The 15,918-nt window shown below is 41.0% G+C and overlaps 2 protein-coding genes across 2 annotated transcripts; both read left to right on the top strand.

Annotated features, from left to right (window-relative positions):
• Positions 1-379: 379 nt before the first annotated feature.
• LOC116599685 (olfactory receptor 51I1) lies at positions 380-1,324 on the top strand. Its single transcript, XM_032359668.1, has one exon. The coding sequence runs from the start codon at positions 380-382 to the stop codon at positions 1,322-1,324; it is 945 nt and encodes a 314-aa protein (XP_032215559.1).
• Positions 1,325-5,834: 4,510 nt separating this feature from the next.
• Positions 5,835-9,100, top strand: LOC116599799 (olfactory receptor 51I2-like). Its single transcript, XM_032359773.1, has 3 exons — positions 5,835-5,850; positions 6,388-6,513; positions 8,193-9,100. The coding sequence occupies exons 1-3, from the start codon at positions 5,835-5,837 to the stop codon at positions 9,098-9,100; spliced, it is 1,050 nt and encodes a 349-aa protein (XP_032215664.1).
• Positions 9,101-15,918: the final 6,818 nt, after the last annotated feature.

Here is a 15,918-nt window from a genome sequence, read left to right as displayed (position 1 = left end):
GATTTCCAAAAGATGGCTTCTAGGATGAGATGGGGGAAGCGAAGGAATGATGCACTTTAAGGTAAAGATTAAGGGCATCATTCATGCTGTCTCCTACTTATTGCCTTGCTATGCCATGGCAATCACCTGATCGTCACATCTTCATGGAGTTTCTACCATGGCCTAGACAGGGTACTGAGCACCGGTGATAGAGATATGAGTAGAACCCAGTTACTACCCTCAGAGAGCTCATAGTATAACGAGAGAAGCAGGAACATAGACAAACACTTTCAATCTCTAACCTTTTGTGTTGGAGACAGGAGGTCTGAAAGAAAGTGAAGAACTCCCCCAAAACACCCACCAGGGGTCACCCCTGTCTGTATTCTCCCACCTGCCTGCCATGCTGAGCCTCAATGATACCCCCTTCCAGCCAACCACACTCCAGCTGACAGGCATTCCAGGGATGCAGAGAGGCCATGCCTGGGTTGCCCTGATTTTCTGCATCCTCTACCTGATTTCCATCATAGGCAACCTCAGCATCCTCACTCTGGTGGTTCGGGAGCCTGCTCTGCACCAGCCCATGTACTACTTCCTCTCTATGCTCTCTCTCAATGATCTGGGAGTGTCCTTCTCTACACTTCCCACTGTGCTTGCTACCTTCTGCTTCAACTACCACCACATTGGTTTTGATGCCTGCTTGGTTCAGATGTTCTTCATCCACATGTTCTCTTTCATGGAATCAGGCATACTGCTGGCCATGAGCTTTGATCGTTTTGTGGCTATTTGTGAACCACTACGCTATGCCACTGTGCTCACCAACAGCCGCATCTTGGCTATGGGCCTGGGCATCCTTGCCAAGAGTTTCTTCACACTCTTCCCTTTCCCCTTTCTGGTAAAACGACTGCCCTTCTGCAAGGGCAGAATTTTGCATCATTCATACTGCCTCCATCCAGATCTCATGAAAGTGGCGTGTGGAGACATCCATGTTAACAACATCTATGGGCTCTTTGTTGTCATTTTCACCTATGGTATTGACTCGGCATTCATCCTGCTTTCCTATGCATTGATCCTGAGAGCTGTGTTGGCCATCGCATCCAGGGAGCAGCGGCTCAAGGCACTCAACACCTGCATGTCACACATCTGTGCAGTGATGGCTTTTTATGTGCCCATAATTGCTGTCTCCATGATCCATCGCTTCTGGAAAAGTGCCCCACCTGTTGTTCATGTCATGATGTCCAATGTCTACCTGTTCATACCTCCCATGCTCAACCCCATCATCTACAGCGTGAAGACAAAGGAGATACGCAGAGGGATCTTCAAAATCCTTCATAAATCCCAGAGCTGAGGAAGGCTACTAAGAGAAGTCCTTTGGAGAAAGGACTGGGGTTGGTTTGCCAGCTTTAGGGCACTGGTCTGCCAGCTTTAGGAATGCTAAAACACGGGGAGGGGAACCAAGATCTTGAGAGCTAGAATATGGAACTACTAAGAGAACATCCGACTCAATAAAATGTCAAAAATATATACTGAACATTTACCATGTAAAATTTTGTGCTAGTCGCTAAGAATGTTATAATGCTGAATAAGGCATATCGTTAAGTAAGAGATATATCAAGGAAAAAAAAAACATAAAAATGAGTAACAGATGCCCTGAACAATGTGTGGTATATATGGAAACAATATATATGGAAATTTTATATGTTTATAAACAGTATATATGGAAATTTTACCAAGCAAACAGGCTGAGCACAAATAATGCTACTACCACTCAGAGTGAGGGAAATGATAGACACTAGACAGCAAATTCTGTGGAGGCTTGGTGCTTCATGTTCAAGAGAAAACCCACTTGATGTTCAGAGATCAAGATCAGACTGTGTGTGTGTGTGTGTGTGTGTGCGTGTGTGCGCATGTGTGTTGTGTGTTTATATAAAGTAATTTGTGAAGGATGAGAGGGGTTAGGGTACTTGGTAGAGGGTGATAGGAAAAAGAGGTTATGGTCTTAGCATAAATAACTGCCTGAGAAGAAATCTTTAGGCAAAGGAAGTTTAGAACCTTATGTTCCAAGTATGGCCCAGTGAAGAGCAGCATTGGTATATCTGGTAGATTTTTAGAGAAACAGAATCTTAGACCTCACACCAGACCTACTGAATTCAAGTTGTATTTAGTAAGACCCATGGGTGATTAAAGCTTGAGAAGCACAGTGCTACTCTTTCAAACACCTCTCAGGTAATGTCCATGGAGCTTCCCTCTCTCTCTCTCTGCCTGCCTCTCTGACTACTTGTGATCTCTCTCTGTCAAATAAATAAATAAAATCTTTAAAAAAAAATAAAATAACAAGACTCATGAGTTACAAGAGTCTGGAAAAGTGGTTCTCAAAGTGTAATTTCCAGACCAGCATTACCAGCAAAGAATGGGAATTTGTTAAGCATGAAGATTCTCTGGCCCTTCCTCAGATTTCCTGAACCAGAAAATCTGGGAGGTGAGGTCTAACAAGCTGTGTTTTAATAAATTCTCCAGGTAATTCTGATATAATTCTCAAAGGTTGAGAAGCTTTAACCTAGAATATTAGTCTAGAATATTTGGAACAATTGCAAACAGATTTGTTTAGACAAAGGGGAAGTTTCATATTGAGAAATTTGGGAAGTACAATCTTGAGAAGATTGTGTGTGTGTTTTTTTAATATTTTAATTTTAATATTTACTTATTATTTATTTATTTATCTTTAAAGACTTAACAAGGTTTTTCTTGGGGGCGAGTCAGGCAGACAACTTCTATTGGTAATATCAAAATTGCAGACCTCCAAGAGGAAATCAAGTGCTCAGCATAAATCACATTGTTTGCATAAACAGTTTAGGCCTAGTGAGTCACTCTTAACAATTTGGGTTGTGGGAACCCTCTGGAGATCCACGTTCCCAGATGCCAACCGAGGGACTCTTTGCAACATGACCATTCTAAGAATATGCTGTCTTGGACCTGCTATGTTAACTCTTTCTACACACTGAACACCAAACTGATAAAGAGTCTCTTGAATAGAGTCAAGCTTATGCCATGAATAAAACTGAATATACATGAAGTTTTCGTAGTAAAGAACAAAACGTCCCGGAGAAGGTTATTCCATGAAATTTGGTATGGGTGAGTCCATGAAGGATAAAATCAACTACAGATGTTGGTGGTGATCTGGGAGAATGGAGTTCTGACAGTCACCTATATTCGTAGACCAGAAAACTTAGTTGAAGATTCTGTATATTGTGATGCCACAAAAGCATTCAATGAAGAAAGAACCCAAATGTTCCACCTGTTCAAGTAAGAATCACTGTTTCCTGGGTTTTGAGGACTAGAATTGTTTCCAGCATTTGCTCATGTGGGTCTGCTCTGTCTTATGAAAACTCTCCCCATGCGCACACCCTTGAATTAACACAAGATCAGAGACAGCAGAGAAGTTATGGCACTGTAGATGAGCACACAATGTCTGAGGACACTTTGGCATATACATATTTTCTCATGGTGTCTCACAATTAAAAGTCCCCAAATAATCCCAGCAAGGGCCTGCTCTAATTGTTCTGCTTGACCGAGATCCAGTCACAGGGCTCCTGGCTTCCAAGGAGTGCCAACTTACTCTCCTTTCCCCTGACACCCTTGCCCAGAAGGTTATTCCAAGGATGCAGTGTGCACAAACAAGATTTTATTTATTTATTTTGGAGAGCGAAAGAGCGAGAGAGAGCGAGAGAGCAGGAGGAGGATGAAGAGGGAGAAGCAGACTCTATGCTGAGATCAGTACCTGAGCCAAAATCGAGTCAGACACTTAGGCTTAATCAACTGAGTCCCCCAGAGGCCCTGTGGATGGTTTTGAAAGCTGTGAGGAGACTGAGTGAAGGGCAGGGGCATACGGTGCTGTGGTGAAGGGAAATGCAGATTACAGCCTTTTATCTCCACGAGGTGGTGCAGGTGGAACACTGAAACAGCTTCACAAAAAAGAAGGATTTGATGAACAATCCCCCCAGCCATCCCACAGTCACTCTGAGGCCCCTGTCCAACTGCCCCCTGTGATTCCCTTCTTTACCCCCCAGTTCTCACCCCATGCCATCACAACGTACCTGGAATCCAAAATTCAGTCAAGCTCTAATTTTAAGGCTGCCCTCTAGGCAATTAGAACCTAGAGGGGGAAAAAAAAATCAGTTGTTTGTCACAGTGAGATGCGGGACCTTGCCAGTTGTCAGTAGGATTTCAATGTATACAAGTCACCTGACCAACACCTCTTCTGAGGCTTCGTCTCCTTTCTACAAAGTCTTATGAACTTCTTTCTAAACAGTGTATTTCATTTTTAGAAACGATATGCCTACTGTGGTTATATTCTTCTACACCAAACATGTACCTGCTTTGCTTTGCTCTATTGTGGAAAATTCCACTTAATACTCCACAGGGCACATTTATTTCTCTACTTAAGCTTTATGGGGGAAAGTGTTGCATAATTTCCCATAGATAACCTTTAACACGTATAAAAGGCCCCTTTGTTGGGATTTGTACAGATGCCAGGTTTACTGTTGTCACTTGAAACCAGTACTTAGGGTTTCTGTTGACTTTTCCTGTCAATTAATGGAAACAGAATCTTCAGAAACTGAATCTTTAAAAAGGACTTTTTAAAAGTAAAAAACAAAAACAAAAGCAAAAAACAAACAAACAAACAAAAACAACAACAAAAAAACCCCCAAAGAGATAATGACAGTTAAACCTAAAATCCTGCGCCTAGCAGTGTTTGGTACACCCAGTACATGTTAATTCAATGAACAACCAAATGACTAATTAAATAAATGAATGAATTGGATCTGATCTGATGCCTGTTTCCCATCATGTTGTCCTGAAAGACATACCTAGAGTCACTTAACTCTATTACTTCTCAAAGTCTTGCCCCTTCTCACCAGGGGCTTATGCCCAATCTGCATTGTTTTGGTCTCTGTTTTTTTCTCCTGTGATTCTCTGACTTCATTCACAAGGTTGTCATCTGCATTCTCTTGAATTCCATCTCCGGGGTCCCAACTCATTCATCTGATACAAGAAATTCTACAATAATGGAAAGCAAAAAATGCTCTTTGGAGATATTTCTCTTGGAGATATTTTGAAGTTCCTCATAGGGAAGGGGAAATTTTCTCCATATTTATCTTCTGTTTGCTTTCCCTAAGTATCCCACTCCTCAGTTTATAAAGGAGAGAGAGATCTCCTGCTATGCCTTCTTTTTTATTTTATTTTATTTTTTAAAATTAACATATAATGTATTATTTGCCCCAGGGGTACAGGTCTGTGAATCATCAGGCTTACACACTTCACAGCACTCACGATAGCTCATACCCTCCCCAATGTCCATAACGCAACCACCTTACCCTACCCACCACCCCCCAACACCCTCAGCTTGTTTTGTGAGATTAAGAGTCTCTTATGGTTTGTCTCCCTCCTGATCCCATCTTGTTTCATTTTTTTCCTTCCCTACCCCCAACAATCCCCTGCCTATGTCTCAAATTCCTCATATCAGAGAGATCATATGATAATTCTTTCTCAGATTGACTTATTTCGTTTTCCTGTTATGCCTTCTTCAAATATATCTTTATCCTATTTGAAACTGAAACAAGGATGAGGCCAACTGAAATACTTAGTGGGAAGATTAAATATTTGGGAAAGGATTTATTAGGGGTATTTGAAATTGGGGACTCCAGCAGAATCTATGATAAGGATAATTATCATGTGAGGTACAATCACATTAAAAACTGTTACTTTCTTCTTTTCATTTGAACATCTACCCCTATAGATAGTTACTAACCCCTTATGAATTGAGTTCCAAGTTCAAGAAATGCTAATCTCTTGAAATCATGAAGCTGGTAGATGGTAAAACTAGGACTCAAACCTACCTCTGTGTGACTGTGAACCCTATAGTCTTTCACCATTCTAGGATGTGTCTCCTGAACTAGACCTCTGAATGTGGTGAGGGGTTGAATGTAAGGGATGGGAGTGAGTATTGAGTAGGGAACAACTACGATGAGTGGGTGAAGGAAGCTCAGTCGTATCCCTCAGTGGTTAAATCCTGGGCTCCAAGCTCTCTTCTCCTGAGCTCTGAGTCCCGGAGTTTGCCCACTGGGGTCTAAATTTTAGGTTCTGCCTGCGATACAGGCTTTAAGTCCAGAATTTGAGGATGTCGATTCCTGGTTCTGGGCTGAGAGTTCCAGTTTCGAGACTGGATTATTGGGGGCCAAGAAGATGTTGCCATGGAGACTGGGGGATTTGTCTTCATCCTCTGCATCACAGGGAAGCTGTTGAGATTTTTATTTTCTGTGTGGAGAGAGGGAAGTATATTTAGGGGATGTATTTTTCTTTCCATTCTCTTCCCAAGGGGAGATATAATCCCCCTCCTTTTCTTATCACCAGCTCAGCATCACCCTCAGGCACACCAGGGCCCCAGGGTCCTGGCCCCTGGGGACTCTCACTCAGAGACATATAGAGCCCTCCTCCCCTCTTACTCCTGCCTGTCTAAGGCTTTTTTCCATGCCTTCATGAGCTCTGGCCTATGCTCTTTCAATCTCACTGCCATTTCACAAAGCTCTCTCAGGTGAGTCTGAGACTGTTCGCCTCTCCAAGGCATGTATGCAAGAGTATATTTTGGTCTCTAATTCCATTTGGGCCTCTGAGGTTCTCCCGGTCTCTCACGTCTCTGTATCTTTGAGTGAGTCTCCGTCAGGGAACATACGGGCTGTGTATTTGCTGCGATTTGTTTGGTCTGTGATGGAGAGGTTTAAAAAAAAACATTCCCAGATCTTATTTTCATGTAGGTTTCCTACGAATAGAGTAATATTTATTCAAATGTTCCTGGTCCTCCCACACTTTCGGATAAGATGCTGGAAAGTGGTTTAAGGAAAGACACATGAACCCACGACACGCATTGAGAACCGCCCTCTCTTGGGCCCCACACAGATCCACAGCCCTGATATTCTCAGTGTCACAGGATGAGAGAGAAATCTTGGCAGGCTGGACATCAGGCCTGAGGGCAGAAAAACAGTTGAAAAAGGCAGAAAGGGCCTTTAGTCCCAATGCAGCAGGTACTGGGATTGTCCTGCCAATATTCCCAGCAAAGATTATTCAGTCTTTGCTTGAACACCTCTGCTGACCAGAAGATTATCACCCTACTGTGCAGCTTTGACTCTTAAATAAATAACTACACAAGTAAATACATGTTTGTGAGTTCAGATGTATTTTGCAAGCAGTTAACAGATACCAGGAAGAATAATATTCAGGTGAAACCTGAAAGAGATTGTTTCTCTGTGTCTGCAGCAATTACACCAATATGGAGGAAGCATCTTTAAGCCCCAGGTAAGAAAGCACTTCAGAAGTCAGTGCATCTAACCAGGATAGTGGCGTTAGGTGCAGTGAGCTCCCCATCATTGGGAATGCTCCAGCTGAGTGTGGGTGACAGTTCGATAAGGATGCAGTGGAGGGGAATCTATCAATAGGTGCAAAACTGGAATCTGGTTTCAGGTCCTAGAGAGACTGTTGGCAACTGAATCAATGGACATCTGAGAGGGGCCACTTTAGAAGGTTTCTGGACCTCTTCCACCTGCCTCCCCCCACCCCATCGTCTGCATAGAAGGCAGGAAAAAAAAATGTGCATCTGACACTCTGTCCTTTTCACCGCCTGTGAAAATGAAGACCAACTTCTCCAGCATCACCTCATTCTTCTCCCTTAGGTGGCTTCTGTTAAATACTATTCTTATTCCACATTACAAGTAAAAAACTGAAAACAAACAAACAAAACCCCCTTTGGATTAGAGTATAAGTAAGTTGCCCACATCACATCTAGTAATCGGCTGAGTGTGGATTTTGACAGGTCTGATTTATTCTGTTTCTGCTTTCGATTTTTAAACTATGTGGTCTCTCCTAAGATTGGGCAGTTTCAAATATTTCCTTTACATGTAAAGTTTTAGGGTTTTAGAGGTCAGAGAAAGAGGAGGTGAGAAGAAAGTGTCTGCTATATTTTTACCCAAAATGATGTAGATGGCTGCAACTTCCCTCACTTCCTTCCGTCTGCCTCCTTCAGCCTTTGAGGTGAGCTGCTAAGGCAGAAGACCTTCAGGAGGAAGCTAATTTCATTTTTTTGTTCCAGATGTCAGGTGAAGACATCTCTGCTTTTGGTGACACGCGAGCTGAAAGCAATGAAAGTCTTGATGTCCTGTCTGTCTTCCTAACTGGCATCCCAGGATTGGAGGCTCAACATGGCTGGCTTTCTATCCCCTTCTTCACCATGTATATTGTGGCCATTGTGGGTAACAGCCTAATCATGGCAGCAGTGCATATGGACACTGCTCTACATGAGCCCATGTACCTGTTTCTCTCCATGCTGGCTGTGACTGAGGTCGGTGTATCTGTGTCTACATTGCCCACTGTCATGGGTATTCTTTGGTTTGATGCTCGCCAGATTGACTTTGATGGCTGCCTGGCTCAGATGTTCTTCATCCACACCTTCTCAGGCATGGAGTCAGGGGTCCTTTTGGCCATGAGTTATGACCGCTTTGTAGCCATCTACAATCCACTGCGATATACAGCCATCCTAACCCTGTCCCGTATCATCTGCATGGGTCTGGGAATCACACTGAAGAGTGTGATGTTCATGGCCCCACTTCCAATCCTTTTGAGGCAACTGCCCTATTGCCATGTTAATGTCCTCTCCCATTCCTACTGTCTCCACTCAGACCTGATCCAGCTGCCTTGTGCTGATACTAAGCTCAATAGCATCCTGGGTTTGTCCATTGTCCTGGCCACTTTTGGGCTGGACTCACTGCTCATCGTGGTCTCTTATGTGCTGATTCTTTACACAGTGCTAGGCATTGCCTCTGGGGAGGGACGGCGGAAGGCCCTCAACACATGTGTGTCTCATATCTGTGCAGTGCTTTTGTACTATGTGCCCATGATTGGTGTGTCTGTGATGCATCGAGCTGCCAAGCATGCCTCACCCCTGGTCCACACACTCATGTCTAGCATCTACCTCTTTGTGCCTCCTGTCCTCAACCCCATCATCTACAGTGTCAAGACCAAGCCAATCCGACAGGGAATTTTCAACTTGTTCTCCTGCAAGAGGAAATGGCTCTGAATCCTTCTAACAGGGCAAAGACTTCAAGCCACTCCATAAACTCTGATGGTGTTACTGCTGTGAGCAAAGCTGGACACCAGGCATTTTGTGGAGGAATAAGAATGAGGAATTCTAAGCATTGTCAAAGGCTTGACTCTGGATCATGAGTCATCCCTGGCCCCTTTTATTTCACATCCTGTCAACATCTGTGTGTCTCTGTATGTATGTATGTGAATGTCTTCTCTCACCAGATGTGACCGTCTTGAGGGCAGAGATCATGAATTTCACTTTTTTATTTACCCCCAAGCGTCCTAAACAAAAAAGCCCAATAAATAATAAGTTAGAAGTAAAGTTAGTAAGTTAACATTAAGGCTGGGGTCTTGATGTTTGAATTGAAACAAAACAAATTGCTGTTTTTGAGAGGTTAGGCAGGGATTAAGAATATCCCCCAAGAAAGAGATTGTCCTAGGAATGTGCCTCTGAGTAAGGTGAGCATACTTTTTGGCTTGCCCAAGATAATCATGGTTTACACTTATTTTCCTCAGCATCATTATTTATACAGCACTCTCTTTCCCTCCCCAGAATGTCCTTGTTTAAACGATAACTTGTATGGGAACCTACTTACGAAGCAGCCTCCTTCCTGGTATGTAAGGAACCAGACTCTGTACAATCCACATTCAATGATCTCTACACTTAGAATTTACGTACTTGGAGACTCTGAGGTTGAGGAACAGCTTATTAAATTACCTCAGTTTAGGCACAAAATAAAATACAGACAATCTCAGATTGTCCAGGTTTCAGATCCTAAGAATTCTACCAAAAGCCCCAAATTCTGCTCCAGTACACTCTCAGACCCTATTTGCAGGTCCAAGTAGGTCTGGTGTCACTGTGCCTGAATATTCCTGTTTTTCTTTCCTCCCCTCCCTTCAGCCTACAGTAACCTCAGCTTATGGTATGATGGGTATATTTTTATATTTTTCTTGACCTTACCCCGCCGTCAGCCCTGTCAGCATGGGGTTGTTTGTATCTACCTATGCCTTTCTAGGGTTTCCTGGAAACCTTTAGTCCTATGGGAAAGACCATTCTCATACCTCTTAAGGAACACAGACAGGGCTTTGTGTAAAGTGCATTGATAGGACTGGGCTGGTTGACCAGTAACTGGTCTCAGGTTTTTAGCCTTTCTTACTTCAGGGCCTCCAATTACAATGCAAATGTTTTCCTCACTATATACAGTTCTTCCTGACTTTGTACAGCTCATTAGGTGATTATTACTTTTTTGTCACCAAGTACTAGATTACATGCCCACTAATAACAGTTTCTATAAAGTCAGGGTGACTGATTATTTCTTACAACTGCATGTGCACCTGCAATTATCCCCAAACAAAAGATTTACTTTTTTTTTTTCTTAAGATTTACTTTTTAGGGGCTCCTGGGTGACCTAGTTTGTTAAGCCTCAGACTCTTGTTTTTGGCTCAGGTTATGATCTCAGGGTCATGAGATAAAGGCTTGAGTTGGACCCCATGTCTGTTTAAAGACTCTCTCCGCACCCCCCAAAATAATTAAAGAAAATCTTTTTTAAAAAGTTTAATTTTTTTTAAAGGACATGAGAAATACAAACCCAAATTTTATTAGATTTAACAGGCATACAATTCCTCAGAATTTTAGAATGTCTGCTCTTCAAAACACGTTATTAAGGAAATGAAAAAACAAGCTAAAGACAGGGAAATTATTTACAGTACATGCATCTTACAAAAGACTTGCATACAGAGTATATAAAGATCTTTTATAATATGATAAAATACAATGCAATTAAAACCACAGTGAGCTAGGACTTAACAAGTTAACATGACTAACATTGAAAAGACGTAACGAAAATGTTACACATTGCTGGTGGAAATGTAAAAATAGTATGAGTGCTTTGGAAAAATGCATGGCAGGCACAAGAGAAATGAAAACATGTATTCACAAAAAAGCTTAATGAAGGGGTGTTTTTTCATAATAGCCACAATATGGAAACAACTGAAGTGTCCACCGGTAGGTGAATGGATAAGCGAAATGTGAATATCCATATAGTGGAATATCGCTGAGCAATAAAAAGGAACAAACTATCATACACACAAAGACATGAACGAACCTCAGAAACATGGTTTACAAAACAAGAAAGACACAAAAGACTACACATGATAATTTCATTTATATGAAATTCTAGAAAAGGCAAAAACTAATCTATCATGACAGAAGGTAGATCGGTGGTTGCCTGGGGCTGGGTGCAGGGGAGGGGATCGACTGGAGGTGGTTAAGAGGGAAGTTTTGGGGGTGATGGAAAAATTTCATATTTTGATTGGGTGGTGGGTATAAGTATTTGTCTACATCATTAAACTGTACCCTGATAATGTGTGCATTTAATTTTATGTAAATTAATGTTAAGGTTGATTTTTAAAAGACAAAACCCAAGATTATATTGTGTCTTAGATTCAACACATACAAAAATACTCTACAACCTGCTATTAGAGTTTCTGTATGCTCACTAAAAAAAGAAAAAGGACTGATCTATTTCCCCAGCAACATTTCTCATGTGACAATGTGTTAGTAACAAGTTGATAGGCACATCTGGGTGCCTGGGTGGCTCAGTTGTTAAGCATTTGACTTCTGATTTCTGCTGAGGTCCATGATCTCAAGGTCATGAGATGGAGACCCTTGTGGGGGTCCGTGCTTAATGGAGTCTGCTTCTCTCCCTCTCCCTCTGCCCGTCCTTACATGTGCTCTCTCTCTCTCTCTCAGATAAATATATCTAAAAAAAAAAAAATCCATCCTCTCCCCCAAAAAACCAAATAGTGATATGCAGATAGATAACTTCTAGGAAAAACATGTGCAGTACTGTAGCATAATGAATGTGATATCTATAGTAATGTAATATTAGCCAATTTTTAATACATATGATGCCACTACTTTTTTCCTGCTAATTCACAGGTTAAACGTTATTGCTGGAGTCCTGTGTTTTGCACGTACTACCTGCTGTTCAATATATCATGCAGATACCACCTTCAGTAAAACACACACACACACACACACACACACACACATATGTATGTGCATATATTTACATTCAAGCTATGACTAGACTCTCGCTCCCAAGTTGAGAGGCAAAGAAATACAAATAGATACCAGGCTAGAAATCCATAATCATAAAAATCCACCAATAAAAATGCTCATATTAGGACATAAACAGCATGTCAAATGTTTTACCCTTTGCAAACGAATGCAGAAGGATTGTACAAGCATGTACATTCACATTTAGTCCTGGTAAGAGTGGATTGTTGGACTAATTGGATGAGTTTAGAATTTTTATTAAAAAATGTTTAAATATTTTTCCCTGTTATTTTTCCAGTATAGAATATAATGTTGGAATAAAATTTTAATATATAAATTGAATTAATTTTCTCATTGAAAATCTAATAATTTTTAGCTTCCATATTTCTGATACTGATTTGTCAGATAAATTAAAATTTCTTCTAAAAATATTTGTTTCTGTTAATGAGTGTGATTGTGGCTACTAGTTTATCATTGTTTCTAGGCCCTCTTAGCTGGCAGAGCAAGGAAATCTGTGTCCATATACTCACCTGGGTCTATACAAATATGTCTGCATTTAACCATAGGCAGCCACATTGAGCTAACCATGACTTCATATTGACGTCTCCAGCTCTGTTGCATGGATCACTCAAGCCATCTCCTCTTGCTTTTCTGTAACCTCCCATTTGGATAGTGAGAACCTGGCTGCCTCTGTCTGCCATCCATTCACTTAAGTGTTCGATTCCAGCACACATGTAGAGTGTTGGTAGAAATGCTGATTACACTGCCATGAGAAATTACTTCATCAAGCAGAGTACGGCATTTATTGTTCTTCCTGTCTCTACTCTTACAGACTCCAGCCAGTTTGCAAGCTCAGTGCAGCAACTCCTCCCCACACCCATCCAGCACACACATCCTTCAATGCAATACCCATCTCCTTCAATGCAGTTGTTTCATATTTTGTAATAGAATTCTATTTTTTTTTTTGCCATATTCTGCATTCCATCCTGGGAATCCCTGATGTCATAAGTATTTATCAAAAATTCACGGATGTGGGGCGCCTGGGTGGCTCAGTGGTTTAAGCCTCTGCCTTCAGCTCAGTCATGATCTTAGGGTCCTGGGATCGAGCCCCCATCGGGCTCTCTGCTCAGCGGGGAGCCTGCTTCCCCCTCTCTCTCTCTGCCTGCCTCTCTGCCTACTTGTGATCTCTCTCTGTCTATCAAATAAATAAATAAAAATCTTAAAAAAAATTAACGTATGTTATAGTTCTTTCTGTACTGCTATAAAGTGCTATAGGATGTGGCAAATGCATGGTGTCATGTATGTACCATTCCAGTATTATAGCATGATTTTATCCCTCTAGAAAATCCTCTGTGCATCACCAATTCAGCACCCTACTCTCCCAAATCCTTGGTGATGACTGATTAGTTTATTCTTTTTCTAGTATTGCCTTTTTCAGAATTTCATATAAATGAAAGCAAACATGTAGGTTTTTAAAACTAGCTTCTCTCATTTAGTAATACACATTTAGGGTTCATCTATGCCTTTATGTATCTTGGTATCTCATTCCTTTTTTTAAATTTCTGAATAATATCCCATCATCTGGATGTACCACATTTTTAAAATCTTTTTACCTGATGAAGGGCAAATTCGTTGCTTCAGTTTTTCTCTGTCTTTGCTTTTTTGCTAATTATTTGCAAGAAGATTCTTAGGTGCCCAGTTAGAATTAGATCCCTTTTTCTGTAGCAGCAACCTGAGCTCTCTTCTGCTTGAAATAATACAATTCACTTCACATCTCTAAAAAATAGATATTCAATCCTACTTCCTCTTATATACCTCATTTAAAATAATTTTAAAAGGGTTAAGAAGACCACCTTCTGAATTTTATGAGATACAAGCACATTTCCATATTGACGTGGGACTAATAGAGTCATTTACTTTCTGGGCACTGAATAACTTATGTAGAAACATTTCACAATAGCTAAAAAAAAATTCCAAAATGCAAATCTATTTTGAAATCTAAACATATCATGTCATTTCTTAAGTCGTCAAGGCTACACACATACACACATGCACAAGTACACAGAGGAAAGAAGAGTTTTGTCCAGGAAAAGGAAACGGAAAGATTGAACAAAGAATTAGGGCAGACTTCTTCATTTAATCTTCATTTAGTTTCCACTTAAATATTGGCAGATGTCTGGGAGTTTGGTGACTATAACATTCAGTTGATAGAAAGCTCTCACTAAGAGATTATTTCATTCTTAATAGCTGCTGGAAAGGCAGCACACCGAGACATGACCCATGCAAGCCTATGGGCTTAGAGTCGATGGGTGCCTTGTCTTCCATTACTTAGACTATACTTTGTATACGGACAGTCAGCCAGACCATTCACCAGTCATTGAACAACCTACTTTGCCCAATAATTCCTCTTTGTGTCTCCAAACTCTAGCCTTTTTAGTGTAACCAAAATATTTCTACTCTCTTCTACAGCTGACTTTAGTTTTACAGTTACAGAAACATAGGCCATGGATTCGAATAGTCTGCCAGTGCTGCCAAAAAAAGGTACCACAGACTGGGTGGCTGAAACAACTTATTTTCTCACAACTTTGAAGGCCTTGCACAATTTCTCACCATTCTGGTATTCTTTGAGGCCTTCCTCCCTTGGCTTACAAATGGCTGTCTTCTCCCTATGTCACCACATAGTCTTCCAGCTGTGGTTGTGTTCATCTGTGTCTAAACACCCCTTCTCCATGGGAAACCAGTTATATTGGAGTAGAGCCCATCCTAGTGAACTCATTTTAACTTAATTACTTTTTTAAAAACCCTATCTGTAAATACTGTCATATGCAAAGATACGGAGATTAAAATTTCTACATATGAATTTGCAGGGGACACAATTCAGCCCATGACACTGGTAGTTCTCATTGTCCTAAGTTGAATTTAATTCTGTCATCTCCACCTCAGAAACCCATCCTCCCATTGGAGAAGTCTTTAGAGGGTAGTGGAAGTATCTGTGTGTGTGGACAGGTACCATCTAGCTACCCCAGTTCCTATTCTCGTGATGATGGAACCATAGATATTTCCATAGATGTTCCCATCCATAATCCACAGTGTAATTTTTTGGAAGGGAGTTGAAGAAAAGAATTCACATAATCTGAGCACCTTAGTTTGCACACCTGTGTCTTCTGCATACTGTGATTCATTGAAAACTCAGCCTTATGAGATGGGTATTATTACCTCAGTTTTAGAAATCCAAAAAGTAAACTCAGAGTTTTATTAGCTGGTCAAAAATTCATACAATTAGTAACGGGGAAAAAAAAAAAGAGTGATTATTAATGGTGTCAGGTGCTCCACTTGAAAATCTGGCATAATCCTAAGACGTACTTTCCCCTCATGATGTTTTAGGAGATTCTCAAGTCTGTACTATCCACTGGGGGGAAAGAAAAAGTCTTCTTCTCCTCCTTCTCCTTTTTCTTCTTCTTTAAATTTTAGTTAGTTAACATTTAGTACAATATTGGTTTCTGGAGTAGAATTCAGTGACTCATCACTTACACATAGCACCCAGTGCTCATCACAACAAGTGCCCCCTTTGACATATTCCTAACCCATTTATTGACTTAAAAAAAAAATTTTGGTTTCCTGGTCCTGATTTCCCCTGTTCTGAGATTGCACATGCTTCCCATTCTGCAATTTGTTTCCTTATACCACCTGGCCCATGGTTCTCTGGAGAAACCTGGTAACTTCTAGGCTCTGGTTAAGAAGGGGGAAAA

Source organism: Mustela erminea, chromosome 9 (assembly GCF_009829155.1).
Source record: "Mustela erminea isolate mMusErm1 chromosome 9, mMusErm1.Pri, whole genome shotgun sequence".
NCBI lineage: Eukaryota > Metazoa > Chordata > Mammalia > Carnivora > Mustelidae > Mustela > Mustela erminea.
The sequence above is the reverse complement of the archived record's forward strand: the minus strand, read 5'-3'. Positions and strand labels throughout refer to the sequence as shown.